At 54.7% G+C, this 21,703-nt stretch overlaps 1 protein-coding gene across 3 annotated transcripts; it reads left to right on the top strand.

Moving 5' to 3' along the window:
• Positions 1-301: 301 nt before the first annotated feature.
• Positions 302-16,229, top strand: VEGFA (vascular endothelial growth factor A). 3 transcript variants are annotated; one of them, XM_039854476.1, is made up of 8 exons: positions 302-1,394; positions 4,408-4,456; positions 7,558-7,754; positions 8,495-8,571; positions 8,930-8,959; positions 10,865-10,918; positions 12,066-12,197; positions 14,501-16,229. In XM_039854476.1, the coding sequence occupies exons 1-8, from the start codon at positions 1,329-1,331 to the stop codon at positions 14,520-14,522; spliced, it is 627 nt and encodes a 208-aa protein (XP_039710410.1). In that variant the 5' UTR covers positions 302-1,328; the 3' UTR covers positions 14,523-16,229. The 3 variants fall into 3 exon arrangements, with proteins under 3 accessions (XP_039710410.1, XP_039710411.1, XP_039710413.1); XM_039854477.1 differs by lacking the exon at positions 10,865-10,918; XM_039854479.1 differs by lacking the exons at positions 10,865-10,918; positions 12,066-12,197.
• Positions 16,230-21,703: the final 5,474 nt, after the last annotated feature.

Here is a 21,703-nt window from a genome sequence, read left to right as displayed (position 1 = left end):
GAGCCTTGTCCGCGCATAACCTCACTTTCTTGTTTTCTCCTCGCAAATACCGCGTGTGGGTCTCCGGGCAAAGGGGGGCAGATGGGTAATTTTCAGGCTATGAGCCTTGGTGAGGTTTCCCTTCACTAGGGTAGGTGGGGGCGCCTAGGCTTCACTAGGTGTCCCCAGGCGAAGGTGGCGCCGTGGGACCAGGACCGAGCCGAGCGCCGAGCGGCTGGAGGCGAAGGGGTCTGTCCCATCCTCGGGGGCGTGCCAGAGGCGGGGTCCGGAGAATGGGGGCGAGGCCTTTTTTAGGTGGTTGCTTGGAGGCCGCGGCTCGGGGGGCGAGTGGAGCCGGCGGCAGCGGTACTCGGTCTGAAGAAACAGCGACCAGGCGGTCGAACCCGCGGAGTCACCAGCCAGGGGTCTCTGCACTGGAATTTGATGTTCATTTATCCAGGGTTTACCCTCCTTTTTTCTTAAACATTTTAAAAATACCGTATTCTTTTCCGTTTTAATTTATTTTTGCTGCCCATTCTCCGCTTCAATCGGGCCGACCGTTTGAGGAGATTGCTCCTTTACTCCGCCAAATCACTCCGGATTTTGGAAATCAGCAGAGTGAAGAAAGAGGTAGCAAGAGCTCCGGAGAGAAGTCGAGGAAGAGAGAGAGAGAGACGGGGTCAGAGAGCGCGCGCGGGCGAGCGAGCAACGAGCGGGACAGGGGTAAAGTGAGTGACCTGCTTTTGGGGGTGACCGCCAGAGCGCGGCGTGAGCCCTCCTTCTGGGGATCCGGTATCGGACCAGCAGCGCTGACGGACATACAGACAGACACCGCCCCCCACCCCAGCGCCCACCTCCTCCGCGGCCGGCGGCCGACCGTGGACGCGGCAGCTAGCCGCGGGAAGGAGCCGGAGCCCGCGCCCGGAGGCGGGGTGGAGGGGGTCGGGGCTCGCGGTATTGCACTGAAACTTTTCGTCCAACTTCTGGGCTGTTCTCGCTCCGGAGGAGCCGTGGTCCGCGCCGGGGCAGTCGAGCCGAGCGGAACCGGGAGAAGTGCTAGCTCAGTCCGGGAGGAGCCGCAGTCGGAGGAGGGGGAGGAGGAAGAAGAGAAGGAAGAGGAGAGGGGGCCACGGTGGCGACTCAGCGCTCGGAAGCCGGGCTCATGGACCGGTGAGGCGGCTGTGTGCGCAGACAGTGCTCCAGCCGCGCGCGCGCCCCAGGCCCTGGCCCCGGCCTCGGCTCGGGGAGGAAGAGGAGCCCGCCTGGGCGCCGAGGAGAGCGGGCCACCCCGCAGCCCGAGCCGGAGAGGGAGCGCGAGCCGCGCCGGCCCCGGCCGGGCCTCCGAAACCATGAACTTTCTGCTCTCTTGGGTGCATTGGAGCCTTGCCTTGCTGCTCTACCTCCACCATGCCAAGGTAAGCTGCGGTGCCCGCCTGGCGCCGCGGGCCGCTGCGAGCGCCTCTCCTGGCTGGGGACGTGCGTGCGAGCGCGCGCGTGGGGGTTCCGTGCCCCACGCGGGTCCTTGGGCACCGGGCGCGCGGCTTCCCCCTCGATCCTCGTACGTGTAGGGGGAGGGGGCGCACGCTAGGTGGGAGGGCACCAGCATAGAGTCTCACCGCCCACGCGGGCCCTGCCCACCCACCGGAGTCACCGCACGTACGATCTGGGCCGACCAGCGGAGGGCGGGAGCCACGGGAGGAGGCCGAGGGGGCTGGGCTTGCGCTGCCGGCGGCTGCTGAAGTTTGCTCCCGGTCGCTGTTCCCCGACGAACTGGAAGTCTGGGCAGCGGGGGCGGGAGCCGGAGCCCAACAGGCCGGGGGGTGGGGGGGGGTGCTCGGACCTTGGACCAAGGGAGGCAGAGAGCGTGGGGGGCGGGGGCAGGGCGCAGGCGCGAGAGAGGGCTTGCTGTCACTGCCTCTCGATCTCTTCGGTCCTCTCCGCTAGTTTGGGAAAAGTTTCGGGGTGGATTGCTGCGGGGACCCCTTCTCTGCCGGGCCACCTGCGCGGCGCCACCCCCACCCGTCCTCGCTTGCGTCCCGCTCGGTGCCCGCCCTCCCCCGCCCGGACGGGCGCGCGCGGCGCGGAGCCGATTACATCAGCCCGGGCCTGGCCGGCCGCGTGTTCCAGGAGCCACCGGGGCCCGAACGGGGAGTCCGGGGCAGCGAGCGGCGCCCTTCCCCCCGCCAGCCATCCGCGGGAAGGTGACCTCTTGAGCTAGCCCCGGCTGGAGGACCCGGAGACCCGCCCTGTCCCTTCCCGCCGTCCTCAGCCCCTAACCCCCTTCTGTGCTAGGAGGAATTTCCTGACGCCCCTTCCCCATTTCCTCCCTCGCGTGGAGAGAAGCCTCTGCTACCCCTTTATTTTTTATCTTTTGCTGAGAAGACCCATCTACCTTTCTCCGGCCTCGGAGTCCAGAGAAAGGATGGTCTCTGTCAGAGGTCAAGGAAGGTGCCAGGGCCCACCCGGGTGCTTTGTCGAGGCTCTGCCTAAAGTCCAGACTTGGTGACAGTCAGCGTTCCTCCCTTCCCCCACACTTCCGAGTGAGCTGTGCTTTAGTTTTTATGGGAGGTGGGCCAAAAGAGGGTTTAGAAGTGTCGTTACCCCACTTTACACTTTTTGTAAAAATGGTTTGAAATTTGCTGTGACATAGGCAGTGTGGGACTAGCCCTCCCTGAACCTTTTGGAAGGCGCTCCTGCCAGCCTTGCAAACACACTTTGTCCGGGTGAAATGGGACGTTGAGCAAGAGCAGGTGGTTTTTTTGGACCTCTAAACTTGCCCACCCAACTTTCTTCTCAAAGCCACCTAAGAGGCCATTTTCCACCCCTCTCTTACACTTTCCCTCAGCCAGAGTCCCTTTGGGGAGAGGCAGAAAGAAGGAAATGGGCTGGGGTCTCTGATGCCACTGGGAGTTCCTCAGACTGTGACACCAAGGCCTTGGCTCCAGGCCTCCAAGGGTGGGGGGGAGGGGGAGGAGTGGCTAACTGGCCACAGTGTGACCTTCAGAGGCCCCCAGAGAAGGGCGTCTGGCCTCTCCCTGCCCAGAATCCCCCCTCCTTGCACCCCTTGGCCTTGGAGGGGGTACGAGGTTTCTGTCCCCTCTCCTAGTTTAGGGCCCAGAAGTGGAAAGCATAGGGGGAATGTTGGCAGAAAGAAGCCAAGGGGTGTCCTGGGGATGGGGGAGGGGCTGAGGTAGAGACTGGGGGGCCCCTGAGGGAGCTACAGTTGGAGGCTATCCAGCTAGGAGTCTGGAAACTGTTATCTGACCTTGGCCCTGGGGGCAAAGCTGGGGGATCTGGGGTGCATTGGGGGTGTGTGGGAAGGAGAGAGAGTGCCGGACAGATTGTGAGACTCACTGTCAATGGGTTTGCAGTTGAGTGGGCTAGAGGGCAGTGCGCAGTATCTACCCCTCAAGAGGGGCAGGTGGGGTGGGCAGTGAGAACTGGAGATCCTCTGAAAGGGCTGGGAGAAGCCTTTGGCTGGTGCTGTCAGGCCCACATGGTTGGGCTTGTTGACCTTCACAGCTTCTGGGGAGGGGAGGAATGATCTTGTGGGGGTGGGGAGGGATAGGGGAGGCCTCAGGCCTAGGTAGTGCAGGGGGCCCCCTAGGGGCTGGGCAGTGCTAAGGCATAAAAAGCTTCCCTGGTTGTATTTGAGGAAGGTGCCCAGGTGAGAGAGACTTGGGGACCCCTCCAGTCTGAGAGGGAGAAGAAACCAGGGAACAAGGTAGGAGTGTGAAGCTTGAGACTCTGGAGGTACATTCAGGTCCCAGAGATATTTGCATATGGGGAGAAATGGGGCTTTATTCTTCCTCAGGGCTTCTGCTCAGGTTTTACCCTCCAGGCAACCTGTGAGTTTGCTAAATATTCCTGAGGAATGAAGAGTTTGGATGGGGGAGGGTGATTGGTGCCCTTCGGTCCTCTGCACCCCCTCCCTTCCCAGCACCAGCTCACCCTGGTATTTGTCATGTCAGCAGGAGAAGGTCACCATGTTGTTTTTCTCGCCCCTAGTCCTTCCTTCCTGCCCCAGTCCAAATTTGTCCTCCTGTTTGACCTTAATACTTAGCTGTGGCTTTGGACCAGGGAGTCAGGGGGTCTGAGAGAATGTACTTTCCTTACCTCGGCAATGGGCCACTGGGAACCGGGAGAGGGAGATGTGGAGAAGGAGTGGGGACCTGGACTATGCATCATTCTGGTGTTTTCCTCCTGCATTTTGAGCCTCCCACCCCGCAAGGTCTGGTCAGTTTTATCTTCTCTGGCTTCAGAATTGGAGCAGTTTAGGGGTGGGAGGTGGGCTCTGTGCTGTGGGGAGCCCCTGGTGGTGCTCAGTTCCACTCGGAAGGCTTGGAGAAGCCAGAGGCTGTGTTGGGGGGGAGACTGACTGGGCCTGTGTGTTCCTGCTTATGTCTCATTCTTTCGTTTTGTCCTCAGTGGTCTCAGGCTGCGCCCATGGCAGAAGGAGAACAGAAAGCCCACCAAGGTGAGTCCCCCGGCTCCTGGACCTCTCAGGGGTTGGGCGAGGAGGCACAGTTCCTTCTTTATTATGTTGGGGGAAGGAGCAGGGGTGCAGGAATTTGGGGATCAGGAAAGGGTGATATTAACCCTTCATTCTGGAAGACTCTGTTGCCTGCTTGGGCCTCTTCTAGGAACAGGACTTGTGGCTTTTTTCTTCTGGTCTTTCCGGTAAAATTTTCTTTGGAGAGGGAGCCTTGAGCATAGACCAGGAAGACAAGGAGAGTTCAGGTATCCCAGATGTCAAGGGAGGTGTCCCTTGTCCCCCCTGCTTTCAGGGGAAGATGGTCATTCTAAGCCAGCCATGTCTCACCTGCGGGGCCTGTGTGGATGGGACTGTGACCCTTGCCATCCAGAGATCTGGTTGTGCGCGAGCTGGAGGTGCAGAGGGCCCAGCCTCATGGAATCCCATCCGCTAGGTTGCATTCCTTTGAGGGTGGAGAGAGAAGCCCTACCGCCTCCCCTTGCCCTCTGGGTGGAGGGGGTTTGGGTGCTGTGAACTTCCCTCCTGCGCCAGCAGAGGGCTGACGATAGCTCTCAGGCGCCCCGCCCCCTGCCCAAGCCCTGTCGGCCTGCCTTTGTTCGCTGTGGTTTAGAGTAGGGAGCCTCCCATTTTTCTAGGGACGCCCAGGCTCTCCCTACCACTGAATGGCCTCTGCTCCAGCCTGGGGGAGGAGTGCCCTCAGGTGCCACTCCCCCAGCTCCTCACCTCTGAGGAGAGAAAGCCCTGGGGTCTTCCTCCAGGTGAATTTCCCTGACCTAAATCCAGTGTACCCAGAGAAGTGGCCAGAGCTGTGTTTGTACTCCAGGGCTCACGGTGATGCCCAGCCGGTTCTGCCTCCTTCCTGGCCCGGGAACCTTTCCTTGGCCGAGGGCCTGGCTTCTCGGCCACTCCACAGACTGTGCCACTGACGAGCCACCCGCTGCCAGTGCCCCCACCCCCTTATCCTCCCAGTGGTCTCTATGGCCTGGGAGAGGCAAGACAAATGGTCTTTGTTTGTTGGGGAAAAGGTTGTCTTTGAGAAATAAGGAAAACCACAGAAGCCCGATGTTGGAGTGTGTGTGTGTGTGTCCACGCCCTGTGCAAAAGCAGGACAGCTTTCTTTGGAGGCAATGGCTAGGTTGTGAAGGGTGCTGCCCTTCACTTCCCATGGGCCTTGGGGATTCCAGAGAGCTTTTCCAAGGAATTCTCATCTAGGGTCTTTTTACCTTCAGCTATCAGTTGTCATGGCCCAGGCTAGACTTTTCTGCTATCCTGTCCTGGGTGGGACCTGGGGCCCTGAAGTCTGGGCCATGTCTGTCCCCAACCATGACAAGTGTCAGGTTAACAGTTCTTGATTAGTCATCTTCTTCGATATAAACTTGGCTTAGAAACGGGCTTTTTTTGGACCCCTGGTCTTGTTTGTATTCTTTTTGATGGCGCTTAACCATTTTGTGGGTGAAGCATTCTGTGCCCATTGTCTGGATAGGGGAAGTGGAGACCTCGGGAAAGGCCCAGGACTGGCTTAGGGCCCCCACTGTACTTTCCGTTTTCACACCTGTGGCCTCTCCCCATCCACTTTCCCTTAACTCTCTAAATTCTCCTCAACCCACCTATTACATCCACACCCCCAGGCTTCTCTTCCTTTGCCCCTCCTGGAGGAAGGAGGATGGGGAGGCTCAACTCTAGTCTCTGGGGAGAGACAGCCTTGATGAGGTTCCAAACTTGGAGTTACCTGGGTTGAGAGAAAGGAGCTTGTTCTCAGGGCTGAAAGTAGAAGATAAAGTCCCAGACGTCAGACTCTGTTTCAGCGTCTTTAGAGATCAGCCTAACCCACTTACACAGACATACAGAGTCTGAGGTGCAGAGAGGGAGCGACTGGTCCAAGGTCACACCAAGTCATGGCCAGAGCCCAGTCTCCTTGCTGGCTGGATGCTGCCTTTTCCCTCCCGTGTAGGGGAAACTCATGTCAGGGACAGGATTGCTATGTGGGGGTGGTGGTAGGAGTGGCAGGCTGGGCCACAATTTGGAGTAGTTATTAAAGAGGGAGTCCTGAGTTTATTTACTCCCAAGGGCCGGCCCCTGTGGCCCAGAATTACCCCTTTATGGTCCGATGCACCTCAGGCTCCTCAGTCAGCCTGGGAAACTGTCTTTGCCCTGGTCTTCCTCCAGATCAGCTTCTAGAAGTGCTCTGTGGCTGCAGTGGCAGCACCGTTTTTCCATGATGCAAGCAGTTTGCCCTCTTGGGCGGGGTTATCTGTGGCTGGCAGGGCCTGCACAGCGTACCCACCCACAGCCACCCGCTGATTCCAGGCAGCCCAGTCCCTGTGCTGATGTCTGGGGAGGGGTCTGGCAGGTGGCAAGGTAACCCTGAAGCCTCCCTTCTGTTTTCACATGGCATGGGCTAGGGAAGGCTTTGATGTCTGATCTGATTTTAACTACCACTTACTAGCTGTGTGGCCTCGGGGCAAGTTACTCGGTGTCCAGATCCCAAGTGTAAAATGCGGGTCCTACCAGAACCTCATAGTAGTACCATGTGCGGAGAGTTGTTTGAGAAGACAACTATGGACTGCTGTTTACAGTGCCCAGCATATAATAAGTGCCCATTAAATGATTGTTGGTAGGTTGGTAGGGGTATGGCAGTGAATTCTGGAGCAGTCGTAGGGAAATGGGGAGTAGGTTGGCCAATTTGGCTGTATCTCCTTTCACAGGAAGCTTAGAGCATTCCCGATAGGTATATTCCCACTCAAACTGTCCTCTGGTACAAAGTTGACCCAGGAATTGACTCAGGTGTCATGGTGTGAGGCAGGGGGTTCAGATGTGGCAGGCTATCTCCCTCGAAACCTGAGACAGTATTGTGAGATCTTTGGCATAAAAACAGGCCTTCATTAGTGTTGATAATGGGAAGCTTAGGGAGGGACTTCAACCACAGTCAGAAAGACTTAAGTTAGATTTGTAGAAGGACTTGCCTGATAATAGGTACCTCTCACAGAAACCCTGAGGAGTGGCCTTATAAAGCTGGGTGGAGATAGGGGCTGGCCATCCTTTGTGTGACCTGCTGGGCTCTTGTATTGCCCCTTCCCATGCAGTGGTGAAGTTCATGGATGTCTACCAGCGCAGCTACTGCCGTCCAATCGAGACCCTGGTGGACATCTTCCAAGAGTATCCCGATGAGATCGAGTATATCTTTAAGCCGTCCTGTGTGCCCCTGATGCGGTGTGGAGGCTGCTGCAATGACGAGGGCCTGGAGTGTGTGCCCACGGAAGAGTTCAACATCACCATGCAGGTGGGTACCTGTGGGGAGTGGGGGTGGGGGACACTTGAGAGGAGAAGTCAGACTTGCCATGCTCAGCTCTTGCCCCCGAGTCAGTTAGGCGGAGGTGCGGAGGGGTTTTGCCTCTTTGGGGGAAAAAAATGCCTTCATTTCCCTGTCCAGGTTCCCAACAAGCCCCGACCACCCCTTCCTCTTCCCTGACCTTTGTCCCCTGGGCTCAGGAGGAAGGTGACACCTGTGCCAGGAGTCTGTCTTGCCTTCTCTCCCTCTTTGGGGCTCTGTTTGGGAAGCTGGATGAGTATGGTCTGTGGAGAATTTAAAAGCCAGTTGTTTGGTGCTGCATGGTGACGGTCCATCTCAGCCTGTATAGGGTGGAGTGGAGGGAGCACTGAGACCCTGGGGTGGGGGGGTTCGTGGGTTGCTACTAGGGGTCAGGGTGAGGCCTAGAGGGGATGAGAGGAGGGGAGGGATGGGGAGTGTTGAGAACCCAGGACCTGAATTCCCAGCCTGGCCAACCCTTGCAGCCATGTCTGCCCTCAAGAGAAGCAGGGGCTCCTTGAGGTCAGCAGGGTTGGGGGAGTTGGGATGGGCCTGAGGCTCTTTCTGGCAGAGCCCCCGGCCCCCCTACCTCCACCACCCATCCCTGCTCTATAGAACCCCTGGTTGCTGAGTGGCAGGAGCCACAGGGGTGTCCCATGTGGGTATGGCTGGCTGGGTCACTAATCTCTGTGATCTGCTTCCTTTTCCTCCAGATTATGCGTATCAGACTTCACAAAGTCCAGCACATAGGAGAGATGAGCTTCCTACAGCATGAAAAATGTGAATGCAGGTGAGGATGGAGAGTCACGGATTTATTTGTTCAGCAAACAGGTGCAGGGTACCTGCTCTGTGCCAGGGTTAAGCATGTTCCATGTGTTAGCTCATTTCTACTTTCTAACTGTGTAACCTTGGGCACTTCAGTTTTATACCAGTGTGCCTCAGTTTCCACATCTATAAAGTGTGTACAGTAATAATATGTACCTAATAGCATTGTTCTAAGGATTAAGTGAGGTATGTGTAAAGAGAGTAAAACTGTACTGACGTAGCATAAATACTAAGTTAAGTTTCTATTGTTATTATTATTGTCATCATTATCATCACCTTCTGAACCTCTGTTTTGTTCTTTCCTCTTTCTCTACCCACCGCAGACCAAAGAAAGATAGAGCAAGGCAAGAAAAGTAAGTGGCCATGACTATAGTTCTCCTTCTCCTTGGTTGGTTTTCTTGGTTTTGGGCTCTTGGCTTCCTCTCTCAGGGGGTCTGATGGCTTCATTGGGTCAGGGAGTTGGTCTCATGAGGACATGTGGCAGCAGTGGGATGGAGCAAATTCCAGGATTATGGCTCTAGAATTAGTGACAAAATCCAGCCTGGAGCCCGGAGCTTCCTTTGGGAGATGCGACATGTTCCAGGCCTCCAGGTCATTCCTGGCCAGGACTTCGGTTTGGGTGTGTCGAGGGGCAGTCTGGACACTGGCTCCCTGGTTTGCTCTGGTCTCCCATCACCCACAGCAGGGAGAGGGAGTGGGTGGCAGAGAGGCCACCTTTCGTGTGTCAGAGGAAACGCCTTCTTAAGGTGCCTGCTGTGGTGGCACAATTGGATTTGGGGCCAGCAGGGGTGTTTTCTTGGTGCATGCCCTCTTGTAGGAGTGAAGCAGGTCAGAGACACTCAGCTGTCTTGGCCAGGGAGAAAGAATTGAATGTTGGTTATTTTCTGAGGCTTCCAGTTGCTCAGTGTGGAAGGTGGGTCAGGGTAGAGAACAGGGGGTTGGGGGCATGGTCTGGGGCAGGCCAGACAGGGCTGAGAGCTGAGGCAGCTGGCATGGGGCATGAGTGTGCAGGGAAAAGGGCAGAGAGAGCGCAATGTCCTTCCTCCCCCCACCCCCCACCATCCTATCTGCTCCCAGTGTTCTGGAGACACTGAAGCCCCCTAGGCCTCAACCCCTTGCCTCTTCCCTAAGTCTCCAACTTCTAGGATTGCTGTAGCTACCAGAGTAGTGATATGAGAGAGTAGGTCGGGGGGAGGAGAGAGAGAAAAGGTATGTGTGTGTGTGTGTGTGTGTGTTTAGACCTTTTTACTTCTAGCACTTTCTCTCAGCAAGAGGGAACAGACTTGCCCTTTACCTCGATCCCTTATAGCCCCTTTTTTCCCCTGTGGCAGACATTCTGAGGGGCATTTTCTTGAGCCTGGCAGGTGTGGAGTGTGCAGGTTCCCTTAAGGGGGACAGGCTTCAGCCTGTCCCCCTTTGCCATTCCCCAAATGCCTGCTTTGCCCACAGGGAGAGTAGGGGGCTCGTCTGGGCTCGGAAGAAGGTCTGGCGAGATGGTATAGCAAACAGGCTTTGGCAGGCTGGGGATAGAGCTCCCTGCCAAGTGACACCCAGGTCCCTCCTCCCCATGCCTCTCTAACTCCCACTCCACCCTCCTGCCAGCCTGCCTGGGGCTCTGAGGACACCCAGCCCCACCTCTCAGCCCAGGTTATGGCTGGGGAAGCTGATGCTTTTATGTGCCGCACTTGGTTTTGTGCCAGTCCTTGGTTTTGTGCCAGCCCCGGTGGAGCTGCTTCCCCCCCACCCACCCCCCATTCGTGGAGGCAGGACTCCTAGAGGGATCCTCTTGCTATTGCACTTGGAAATGAAGACAGAAGGTGCCCGAAGCACAGCCTGCTGCCCCTGCCTCCCACCCCATCAAGTCAGGTCTCTGACATTCTCCCCAAACTCTGGCCTAGCTTTTATAGCCCCCTGACCTTCAGGGTCAGTCTTGCACAGGGTTGCTGGCAAAGCGCCTGCCCTTGGTGCTTTGCCCCCTGTCTCGGACCAGGAGCGACCATGAGCATGGAGGCCCTTGGGGCCTGGGCCCTCCACCCAGCCTCTGCTCCCCACCCAAAACCTTGCCAAGGGCTGGGTTTGCCACGCCGGGGTGGCCAAAGTAAGGTGCCTGCTGCCCTGACCTACATGTGTATGTAACCTCTTTCCTGGAGCCCAACTGCCTCTAGTCTCCTGAGCATGTCCTATACCCTGCCCTTCTCACTGCTTCTTTTCCTCCCCCTGCCCACCCCGCCTTCTGGCTCTTTTTTTTTATTTTCCAGAAAATCAGTTCGAGGAAAGGGAAAGGGGCAAAAAAGAAAGCGCAAGAAATCCCGGTATAAATCCTGAAGCTTGTATGTGGTGCCTCTGCTGTCTCATTCCCTGGAGCCTACCCAGGGCCCCCAATCTAACTCCTGCCCACAGGACCCCTTAACCCTCCTCCCTCCCTCCCTCTCTCCCTCCTTCCCTCCCTGGCTCTAATCCACCCCTCTGCCCCAGTGTCTCTCTCTCACTCTCACTCCACTAATTGGCACCAATGAGTAGAGTTGGTGGTGGCGTTGCTGGTCCAAGGTTGGGGGCAGGTGGGTGGGCAGTGTGGGCCTGGAGGAATCGTGGAGGGGGCTCTGGCTTGGCTGGGCACTGCCTTTCTCTCACCCACTGGGCACTGGTGGTGGGCCCATGTTGGCGAGGGTGCCGGGCACTAGTGCCTGCTCACCCGACTGGCTTCCGTTGCTCTAGGCTTCTGCGCTTGTCTGGAAGCTGAGGGTGGTGAGGAGGGCAGATGTGGTGTGAGGAAGGGCTTGAATGACATGAGGCAGCTTGTTGTTGGCTGAAGGAGGAGGTCGGATGGGGTCAAGCATCACCTGGCAGCCCCTCTCATGGACTCTGGAGGGGAGTCCCCTATTCTGACCTAACCCATGGCACCCACAGAAGCCTCCTTGTAGGGCAGCTGCTTCCTCTGGGTTGGAGGCTGTGGTGGGTCCTGCCCTGGGCCCTTTTGGCTTGTGGACACTGCCTCTGGGCTCAGCCTGTTGATACACTCTATTTTAGCCCACCTTTGGTGGCGGGACCTAGGTATGAGCCCTTGCACAGGGAGAAGGTGGCCCCCAATTGCTGTCCCCAGCAGGCGAAGCGTTAAGGTGTGCTCTTCTAGGGGCAGTAGCTGTTGGGGCCCTGTGGCCTGAGACTTGCACTTGTCCCTGTGGGACCACACTGCCCCTTACTGCAGCCCTGTCCTTGCACTCTCTGCCCGTCTGTCTGCCTCCTTCTGCGGGCAGTCTTCCTAGCCAATGCTGCCTCTTTCCGCCGCTCTCTGTCTTCTGCTGTAGCACTTGGATCCTTCCAGGGCGTGGAAGGGTGTGGGGGCCCATGAGCAGGGTGGGGGCGCCGCTGCACACACATTAGGGGGTGTTGCATGTTTTTTTTTTTCTCTCTCTCTGCTGACGCTCTAGCTTAGATGTCTTTCCTTTTGCCTTTTTGCAGTCCCTGTGGGCCTTGCTCAGAGCGGAGAAAGCATTTGTTTGTACAAGATCCGCAGACGTGTAAATGTTCCTGCAAAAACACAGACTCACGTTGCAAGGCGAGGCAGCTTGAGTTAAACGAACGTACTTGCAGGTTGGTTCCCAGAGGCCGAGTCAGAGAGGAGCTTCACACAGAGGTGGAGAGAGAGAAAGAGAGAGAGAGAGAGAGAGAGAGAGAGAGATTGAGAGAGAGAGAAAGAGCACCTGAGAGGGGCCAGCTGCTTGCTCAGCTTCTAGCTGCCTGCCTGGTGACTACTACCTTCTTGGCTCGCAGGGCCCCAGCGGTGGGTGGTGGGCACCGGCCTGGCCTGGCAGGGCCCATTCAGAGGTTGCCCGGGTTGTCTGAGTGGGTAGTCTGGTGTGGCCTAATGTGGTGGTGTGGAAGCAAGCCGAGTGTTGTGTTCCGTGGTCCTTCTCGTGGTGGCTGTTGGTCCTGACCTTGTGATTACTGCCTTTGTTTGCTACTAATATTGAGGGCCCTTCCCGGTGTGGGGGACTCTCAGGGACGCTGCCCTCTACAAAGCGCAAACACTCTCTTGGGGGCCTTGCCCTCCGAAGTCGGCACCACCGGGGTTCTCACCCCGCAGTGTCTCTCCACAGGTGGCAGAGGTTGAGTCCCTCCTCAGACTGGGGTTCTGGAGGGCACGGGCTCTGGTTGTTGTTTTAGGGCCGGTAGGAGATTTAACATCTGGGCACACTAGATATCTTTAATACCTTAGTAGTCATGGCAACAACCCTAAACAGCCCACATATTTCCGAGTGCCCCAGGATGGGTGAAGGGAGGGGCCACTCCCTCTTTCCTAACTTTAGACTGTGAACGCCTCATACCTGGGCCTGGTTTTTATTCACCTGTGTGATACCCCCTCTCCCAAGGCATCTGTATCTCTGTTTCTTGTCCACTATGAGGACAAAGGAAGTGTTAAGTGTGGATAGGTGAATACATGAGTGAGTTCGGAGGGTGAGGTCAGGAACACAGGGCCGTGACAGGTGGCTGGCAATCTTTTGATGCCTTGACTGGCGTTTATACCCGTCTGGCCTGTGCTCAAAGGCAGGGAGCCCTCTAAGCCAGAGTGTCACCCAGGGAGGAGGGGCTTTTGTGGCGATTCCCCAGGCAGGGCCACTGTGTCCCCTGGCTAGCCCAGATGCTCCATCAACAAAGTCTTTGGAGTCTGGCTGCCTCTTCCCACCTGCCATGTTCCTGTGGCTTATGGGTGTTCAGAGGATGCTGGGGACCAGGTCTTGAGGTGTTGATGTGGGGCTCTGTTTGTCTTGGTGGTATTTGAAGATAGGAAATGTATATAGTGTTGGGAACGGGGGCTCCACTTAACTCCAGGGCTGGATGAGGGGTTGCCACATCCCCTGGAGGCTTTGGGGAAGAAGAAAGGCTTGCCATGTTAGGGTTTTTGTAGAGATTATTCTGCAGAGACTGACTGTCTGGGATGGGGATGTCTGAAGTAACTTGGGAGCTAACCGAAGTTACCCCAGCTTTCAGAGACCTCCCCCAAGCCCAGACCTGGCTATATGGGGGAATTCAGTACTCCAGACTGGAGGCTTAGGATCCCCGTTCAAAGGCTCTCAGAAGGGCAGGGCCTGCTCTAACCCGTCCTCACAGTTGGGAGGGTGAAAGACGATCAGCCCAGCGGCAAGGGCATGAATGGGAGTAGCACAGCCACTGATTGTCTCTCTCCCACCCTAAGTTAAATAGCATATTAGAAAGGAAAGGCAGCCTAGCACCTAGGGCCTGCTGCTGCCAGTGAGCTCAAGAAAAGAGGAAGCTTATCGCCAAGGCTGGGAGGGTGGGCCTGGAGAAGGGAGTTGCATCCCTCAGCTTCCTGGGGCCCCAGGCCCTGCTGGCCCCCCTTCCCTTGGGAGCCTCACTTCTCCGGGGGCAACGCCTCCCCTTCAGCTGGCTGTCCCTGTCTGGGCCTCTGCATAGGCCGGTTTCCCTTGCTCACTGTCTTCCCCAAACCAGCCCCACAGAGACTGAGCTAGAGCACCTCGTTCTGCAGGGACCCTTTCCTGATTAACTTGGTCCAGCTCTGGTCACTCTTCCGCTTTTAAATGTCAAGTAGGGACTGTTCTTTAGTACGTATTTATTTGTTGCTTGTGATGAGATGTCTCCATGTCCTTGTTTCGTCTCAACTAGATCGTAAGCTTTAGAGGGCAGACTGGGAGCCCTGGGCAAAGCTACTTCTCAGACGGTAGCTCGGACAGGGACCCCCTTGGACAGGGGCTGGCTCTCTTCCTCCACCCCAGGGCTCCCTGAGGCAGGACCATGCTTTCATTGTCCTCTCCGCTGCAGGGACTCGGGCTGCCAGGAAGGGGAGGCTGCTGGCCTCACCACTAGGTCTCCTCACCTGGCCCTAACCGCCGGACTCTTGTTTCCGTTCCCCGCAGATGTGACAAGCCAAGGCGGTGAGCTGGGCTGGAAGAAGGAGCCTCCCTCAGGGTTTCGGGAACCAGACCTCTCACCAGGAAAGACAGATGTAGAACGACTGATAGAGAAACCGCGCCGCTGCCACCACACCACCATCACCATCGACAGAACAATCCTTAATCCAGAAACCTGAAATGAAGGAAGAGGAGACTCTGCGCAGAGCACTTTGGGTCCGGAGGGTGAGACTCCGGCAGAAGCATTCCCGGGCGGGTGACCAAGCACGGTCCCTCTTGGAATTGGATCGCCATTTTATTTTTCTTGCTGCTAAATCACCGAGCCCGGAAGATTAGAGAGTTTTATTTCTGGGATTCCTGTAGACACACCCACCCACATACATACATTTATATATATATATATATATATTATATATATATATAAAAATAAATATATATGTTTTATATATATAAAATATATATATTCTTTTTTTTTTAAATTAACATTGCTAATGTTATTGGTGTCTTCACTGGATGTATTTGACTGCTGTGGACTTGAGTTGGGAGGAGAATGTTCCCACCCAGATCCCAACAAGGAAGAGGATGGGAGGAGAGACTCTGGCACGATCTTTTTGTCCCTCTTAGGGAGGCCAGGGTCCCCTCCCTTGCCTAGGAACATGCAAAGCCAGGGCATGGGGGCAAATTTGGCCTGCTTTTGGGAACATCGACAAACCCAGTCCTGGTTCCAAGCCTCTACCCCAAGTCAAATGGACAGAAAGACAGACGACAGGTACAGGGACGAGGACGCTGGCTCTGACCAGGAGTTCGGGGAGCCTCAGGACGCTGCTGTGCTTTCGGGGTCCCCTCTGCATGCTGCACGGGCATCCTGCTCCCAGGGGCACTGCCTGGAAGATCCAGGAGACTGGTAACGTTCGGCTACTCTCACCTGCTTCTGAGATGCCCAAGAGGTTACTGACAGATGTCCTAGAGAAGAGAAGAGAGACACTGGTGGAAGAAGAGCGCCCGGTGACGGCTCGTCGTCCGAGGGAAGGGCCTCCTGCTTGGGCCCGTTCCCTGCTCCCCTGCCCGGGTGCAGCCCAGGAGGGCCTGATGTCCTCAGACCATTGAAACCACTAGTTCTGTCCCCCAGGAGACCTGGCTCTGTGTGTGTGAGTGGTTAACCCTCCTCTGTCCCCCACCCGACCCTTCCCGCGGCACAGAGAGACAGGGCAGGATCCATGTGCCCGCCATGGAGGCAGAGAAAAGAGAAAGTGTTTTATATACGGTACTTATTTAATATCTCTTTTTAATTAGAAATTAAAACAGTTAATTTAATTAAAGAGTAGGGTTTTTTCAGTATTCTTGGTTAATATTTAATTTCAACTATTTATGAGATGTATCTCTCTCTTGCTCTCTCTCGCTCTCTCTTATTTGTACTGGTCTTCGTGTATAAAATTCATGTTTCCAGTCTCTCTCTCCCTGATCGGTGACAGTCACTAGCTTGTCCTGAACAGATATTTAATTTTGCTAACACTCAGCTCTGCCCTACCCTTTCCCCTGGCTTCCCACCACACATTCCTTTGAAATAAGGTTTCAATATACATCTACATACTATATATATATTTGGCAACTTGTGTTTGTATATATATATATATATGTTTATGTATATATGTGATTCTGATAAAATAGACATTGCTATTCTGTTTTTTATATGTAAAAACAAAACAAGAAAAAATAGAGAATTCTACATACTAAATCTCTCTCCTTTTTTAATTTTAATATTTGTTATCATTTATTTATTGGTGCTACTGTTTATCCATAATAATTGTGGGGGGAAAGATATTAACATCACATCTTTGTCCCTAGTGCAGTTTTTCGAGATATTCCGTAGTACATATTTATTTTTAAACAGCAACAAAGAAATACAGATATATCTTAAAAAAAAAACATTTTGTATTAAAGAATTTAATTCTGATCTCAAAGCTCCTCCTGGTTTCTCCTTCTCCATTGAATCCTTGTTCCAGACTTCCTCCTGCCCCCTTTCCCTCCTCCCTTGGGAACGTGGCATTTATCTTAGGTCCGGGAAAGGGGTCCCAGGTGTATAAGATATGCGATCACTCCTCTCCTTGCGCTGGGGGGGGCCAGAGTCCTTCCATCCTGGTTGGGCTGGTCCTAGGGAACCTCTCCATCCTCTGCCATGATATGGCAGGGGATGGGGTGGAGCTCTGGAAATGGGGGAGGGTGAGACAGCTCCTTAGACGGGAGGCGAGGGCCCTGCAAGGGAGTGGTGCTGCCTTTGGGAATGTTGAGATCCTGGCCTTGTCCCTTGGTCAAGGAAGGAGCTGGCCATGTGGCTGAGCTCGCTGCCCAGGGAACAGGAGAGGCCTGGGTTTGGCTATGGGACCTTATTGGCTGTAACAGGCTGGGAGTGGGAAGGAAGTGCTCATGGGGGCCCGGACCCCAGGGTGTAATTTTGTCTTACTTAGTCCTGGAGTTCCTTGAACCTTTGGAAGGTAGACCCACAGCTCTGGTTGCCCCTGAGGGGACATCTCTCCTGTGGTCCTGGGGGAAGGTAGGAGCTGTCTGGATCTTTGGCATTTATGAGCAATGTTTCCAAATCCACTACCTCTAGCCTCTTTTATTCCTTCAAGTGGTATTTATTGGGCCAGCTATCATGCTAGGGCAATGGATGCTGTTAGGACTAAGACACAATTCCACTCCTATGGATCTGGTGAGGAGACAAATTCATGAAAATAGAAAAATACATCTAGCTCGGGGGTGGAGGATATATTGGGGGTGGCAGAGTCTAGAGGGTCTTTTCATGACATTATCTCTAGACTATCCCTTAAAGAAGTGGTAGAAGAGGACAGAACAGGGAGGAGAATGTGGAAGCGTCGAAGCGTTGAAGCGTTGAGGCAGAAGGGAGAGTGTACTGAGCAAAGGCATGGAGAGGCAGCTCAGGCAGGGAGTGGCGAGGGGGGAGGCTGGAGAGATAGGCAGGGGTAGCTCATGGGAAGCCTGCAATGCTGCCACCATGCCAAGAGCCTGTGACCTGTCCGGGATGAGCAGTAGCTGAGGGGTTTTAAACAGGGGGTGTCCCAGCCGTGTGGCAGGAAGGCGTCGGGGAGGCCAACAGGAGGCTGTCGCAGTCTTCCGGGGGGAGATGCCGAAAGAGGGGTGGTGGTGACTTCAGAGACTGATTGAGAAGGGCCCCCTCTACCTCTCCAGGCTGCACTGTGAGGAAGACAGGAGGCAAGGTCCTTGCCCTCACGAAGCTTTGGTCAAGTAAGCACTCATTTCCCAAGCACTTTCTAGCTGCATGCTCTTATGCTGGTCAACACTGAATCCACACGACTGCCTTGTGAGGTGGGGGCTCTTGTCATCTCCAGGAGATATTTGCCTGAATCTCTCAGCTGGCCTCCCAGATTCCTCTCTTGCCTCCCTTTAGTTGATTTTCACACAACAACCAGAGTGAACCTGTTGAAATGTAAGCCCAATCATGGCACCTTTTGGCTCAAAAGCCTGCACAGACTCCATTTCATCCAGAGAAAAAGCCGAAGTCTGTACACGGCCTTAAAAGCCCTACACTGTCCAGGCTGCCTCTACCTCCCTGACTCAGTGACTTCTGGCCCTGCATGGTCACTTGGCTTCGGCCACACTGGCTTCTCTGTTCCTCAAACTGCAGGCATGCTCCCTCCTCAGGGCCTCTGCACAGGCCATTCCCTCTTCCCGGAGCGCTCTTCCCCAAGACGTGGCGTGCGTGGCTCTCTTAATCCTCAAGTGTTCTCACCTTCTGAGAGAGGCCACCTTGACCACTGCATTCATGACCGACACCCCTTTCTCACTCTGCACTTTCCACCACACCCTCCTTTATTCCCATAGCACGTACCGCCTTCTAACATGCTCTAGGACAGAGCCGCCCAACACAAATATCACGTGAGCCACGTATGTAACTTTTAACATTTTCGAGGAGGCAGATTTTAAAAGGTAAAAAGAAATAGGCGAAACTGATTTTTACTTAACCCCGACACACCTAAAACATTCCAACATGGAGTCGATATGAAAATCAATGAGCGATTTAACTCTGTTTTTAAACTAAATCTTTGAACCTGTTGTATATTTTATTCTTGTCTCGCATCTCAGTTGGAAGTAGCCACGTTTCCAATGCTTAACATATGCGTGTGGCCAGTGGCTGCCGTTTTGGATAGTATCGCTCGAAATTTACTCCCCCTTTGGTCTGTTTTCATTCCCCTCCCACCCCCCACGACTAGGATGCAAGCAACATGAGGGCAGAGGTCTTTGTCTGTCTTGTTCATTGTTGTGTTTCCAGCTACTAAAACGGTGCTTGGAACACAGTACGTGCTCAATAAACATTTGTTAAATGACCGATGTCGTTTGAAACAAGCCTGGCGACCGAGGGTTTCACTCCAAGGCTGTGGAGGTAGGTAGATGAGGGCTGGCACTGGTGTGAGTGGTCGGCGGAGGGTCTTGCTAACAGGTGTGGATCTGAGCAGCGCTGGGGTAGGAGAAGGGGACTCAGTGTCGGCTGTAGGGATTAGGAACAAAGAGGCTTTTTCGTTGACGCCAGTCAATGTCTCCTCCTTTTAGCAGCCCCAGAGACGGGATACATTATCTCTGCTTGGCAGGGGAGAAGCAAGAGGCTCAGAGAGGGTAAACTTTCCCAAACATTCATGTACGGCCAGTAAATGGCCGTGCCAGAATTTAAACCAGCTTTCCTGACTCCAGTTCTAGTGCTCTTTCCACCACATCACGGTTGCCCCAGGCTAGGGCAGAGCATCAACAAATAAAAATGAATCGTCTAGACTGAATACAAACAGGCAGAATAAAAGTGGGACAGGGGGAGGATGTGGTGGTGGCCAAACCTAGGGCTGAAATCCAGACTTCCCCAAGTGTGGTAAGGCAAGGCAGGGGAAGGCAAGAGATGTCTCAAGGGGCTGGGGTTCATCAGTGGAAGATCCGAAACCCAAGTACGAAAGAGATTGCAACATGCAGCCTCGGAGTAGAGAAACAGTCTTTAAATAGATTATGGAGAAAAGAAGGATAAAATGAACATGCTGCTTCCCCCAACTGTACAAAACCTGCTCATACACCCCCTACAGCCTTCTCGAAGGACTGCTCAAGGCCCAGGGAAGACTCGATCCAGGCCCAATGCTTTCGTCGAGCCATCGGGCCTGCTAAGCTGCCCCTGTGAGGCTCACACCCTCTTACCCTGGTCTGACCACCGTCTTCTCCAGAGAGCCACGGTGCTTCTTCTCAACTCTGCTCTTCCCACTCTGAGTCCCTTTCTCTTTTTCCTAAGGAATGACCTACCCTGGTCACAGCCCCAAAGGCCCTTGAGGTACTTGCTTCTCCAAAGAAACTGCCAGGCTTCTCTCCTCTCTCAGCAAGGAGATTGGGTGGAGCCATACAGACCTTGGCGATTCTGGATCAGTTATTAAGACCATCGTGGTGGCCTGTGTGTGAATACGGCTGCCAACATTCTTCCACCCCTGTGCCGGCATGCTGCTCCTCCCATCGAGTCGTCTATTTTTCCTCCTTTGGGCTGGCCTTGGAATTTGCTTTGACTAAGAGGATGAGGCAGAGGAGATCCTGGGGCTTTCAGGCCTAGGCCTTAAGGGACATTGCAGTTTCTATTTTTGCCCTGTTGGAAGGCAGCTGCCATACTATAAGGAAGTCCAATTATCCTGCTGGAGAGAGAGGCCAAGTGGAGAGAAAGAGAGAGGCTCAGGTAGAAATAGTCCCCAGCTGTTCCAAATGAGGCACCAGACACAGGAGTGAGGTCGTTTTGAGTTCTCCAGGCCCTGGTGGGCCATTCTAGACAACAACACATAAAGCAGAGAGAGGCCATCCCCTGCCCGAATGTTGAGAGTTGTGAGCTGGTTGTAACATAGCAATCTTAACTGAGCCAGCCAAGTAAACAGTCACTTTCTTGGGGCTAGGACATTTGTCCCTCCCCATCCATAAGTTTTTACTGGTATGCATGATGGTCTCAGGGGGTAAAGGGAAGTTTAAGGATGGAAGGACATATCGCTAAAAAGATCAGAGACCATGGGTATACCCCGGGCGAAGACTCAGGACTAGGGCTGACCCAGGCAGGACAAAATATTGTCCAAGTTTCTAGAGAGAGAAGAGCAGTTCAGTTTCCTTAAAGCCTCATCAAGGGAAAGTGGACCTTACCTACAGCATGAGGGAGAGAGGCTAGAGGATGAGAGGAACTGGCAGAGAGAGCAGCACAAGGGCTTTGGAGGAAAAGGTTAGGGACTCTTTTCCATCCCTTCCCTTCTTCCCTCCCTCCCTCCTTCCTATCCTCCAGCATTTACGGATTATCAGCCATATGTGCTATGCCCTGGTATTGAATGGTTTCTCAGCTATTAGGGGTGGCTTTAGCCTAGAGACGGGGGATGGCCTAGATGACCCTTGTGAGGCCTCACTGGGTTGGCCTCAGAGTTGGTGGGAGGGAGACAACTCAGCTGCATCCGCAGGACAGTTATCCATCAGGACACAGGGAGTGGGGAAGGGCAAGACAGGAATCAGTAAATATTTATAATGTGCCTGGAAGGGAAAATGCAAGGCAAAGTTAGGGCCTGGCTGAGCATTTGTAGAGGAGAGGACAGAAGCGACTCAGAATGGGGAAGAGCTACAACCGAGGGGAGCGGCGATTCAAAGGAAAGGGACCCATTGGGTATAGGTGCCTACGGGAGGAAGGCCGGGCCTGGGTGAGGGGAAGGCCCCGCTGGGAGAGAGGTCTCCATAGGCTGAGACCTGAAGCAGATTTTATAAGGTTGCATTTGCCTTTGGGGGGGCCAGTCTGTTAATGAAGGAAGTATAAGTGCTAGTCTCTGGGAGTGACCAGTCCGAGGGGGGCGGGTGACCTGCCCTTGCCCTCACGGAGTTTCTAGTCTGAGAGAGGAGACAGAAGCCTTGCCATCAGGCATTTCCTTGTTGATTAAGTTGGAATGCATTCTCAGGAAGTCCCTTTTGCCTTCATTTGGCTGTCGTAGATGTTTGGAATCACCAGGTATTGGTCCGGATGAGCCCTTTCGGGCCTGCAGCCCCACCCTTTGCTCTTCTCTCAGCCCATTTACAGTCCCCACGGGGCGTCTCCCTCTGTGTGTTATGAGCCGAACATGCCTCACCAATCTGCACCCCGATGTTCCCCCACACATCCCCTGATGGTCCTTGGGTCTGGCTCCAAGTGGGGCAGATGCC

This window comes from Pteropus medius, unplaced genomic scaffold (assembly GCF_902729225.1).
Source record: "Pteropus medius unplaced genomic scaffold, Ma_sr-lr_union100, whole genome shotgun sequence".
Classification (NCBI taxonomy): Eukaryota; Metazoa; Chordata; class Mammalia; order Chiroptera; family Pteropodidae; genus Pteropus; species Pteropus medius.
This window is presented reverse-complemented; position numbering and strand designations above follow the sequence as displayed.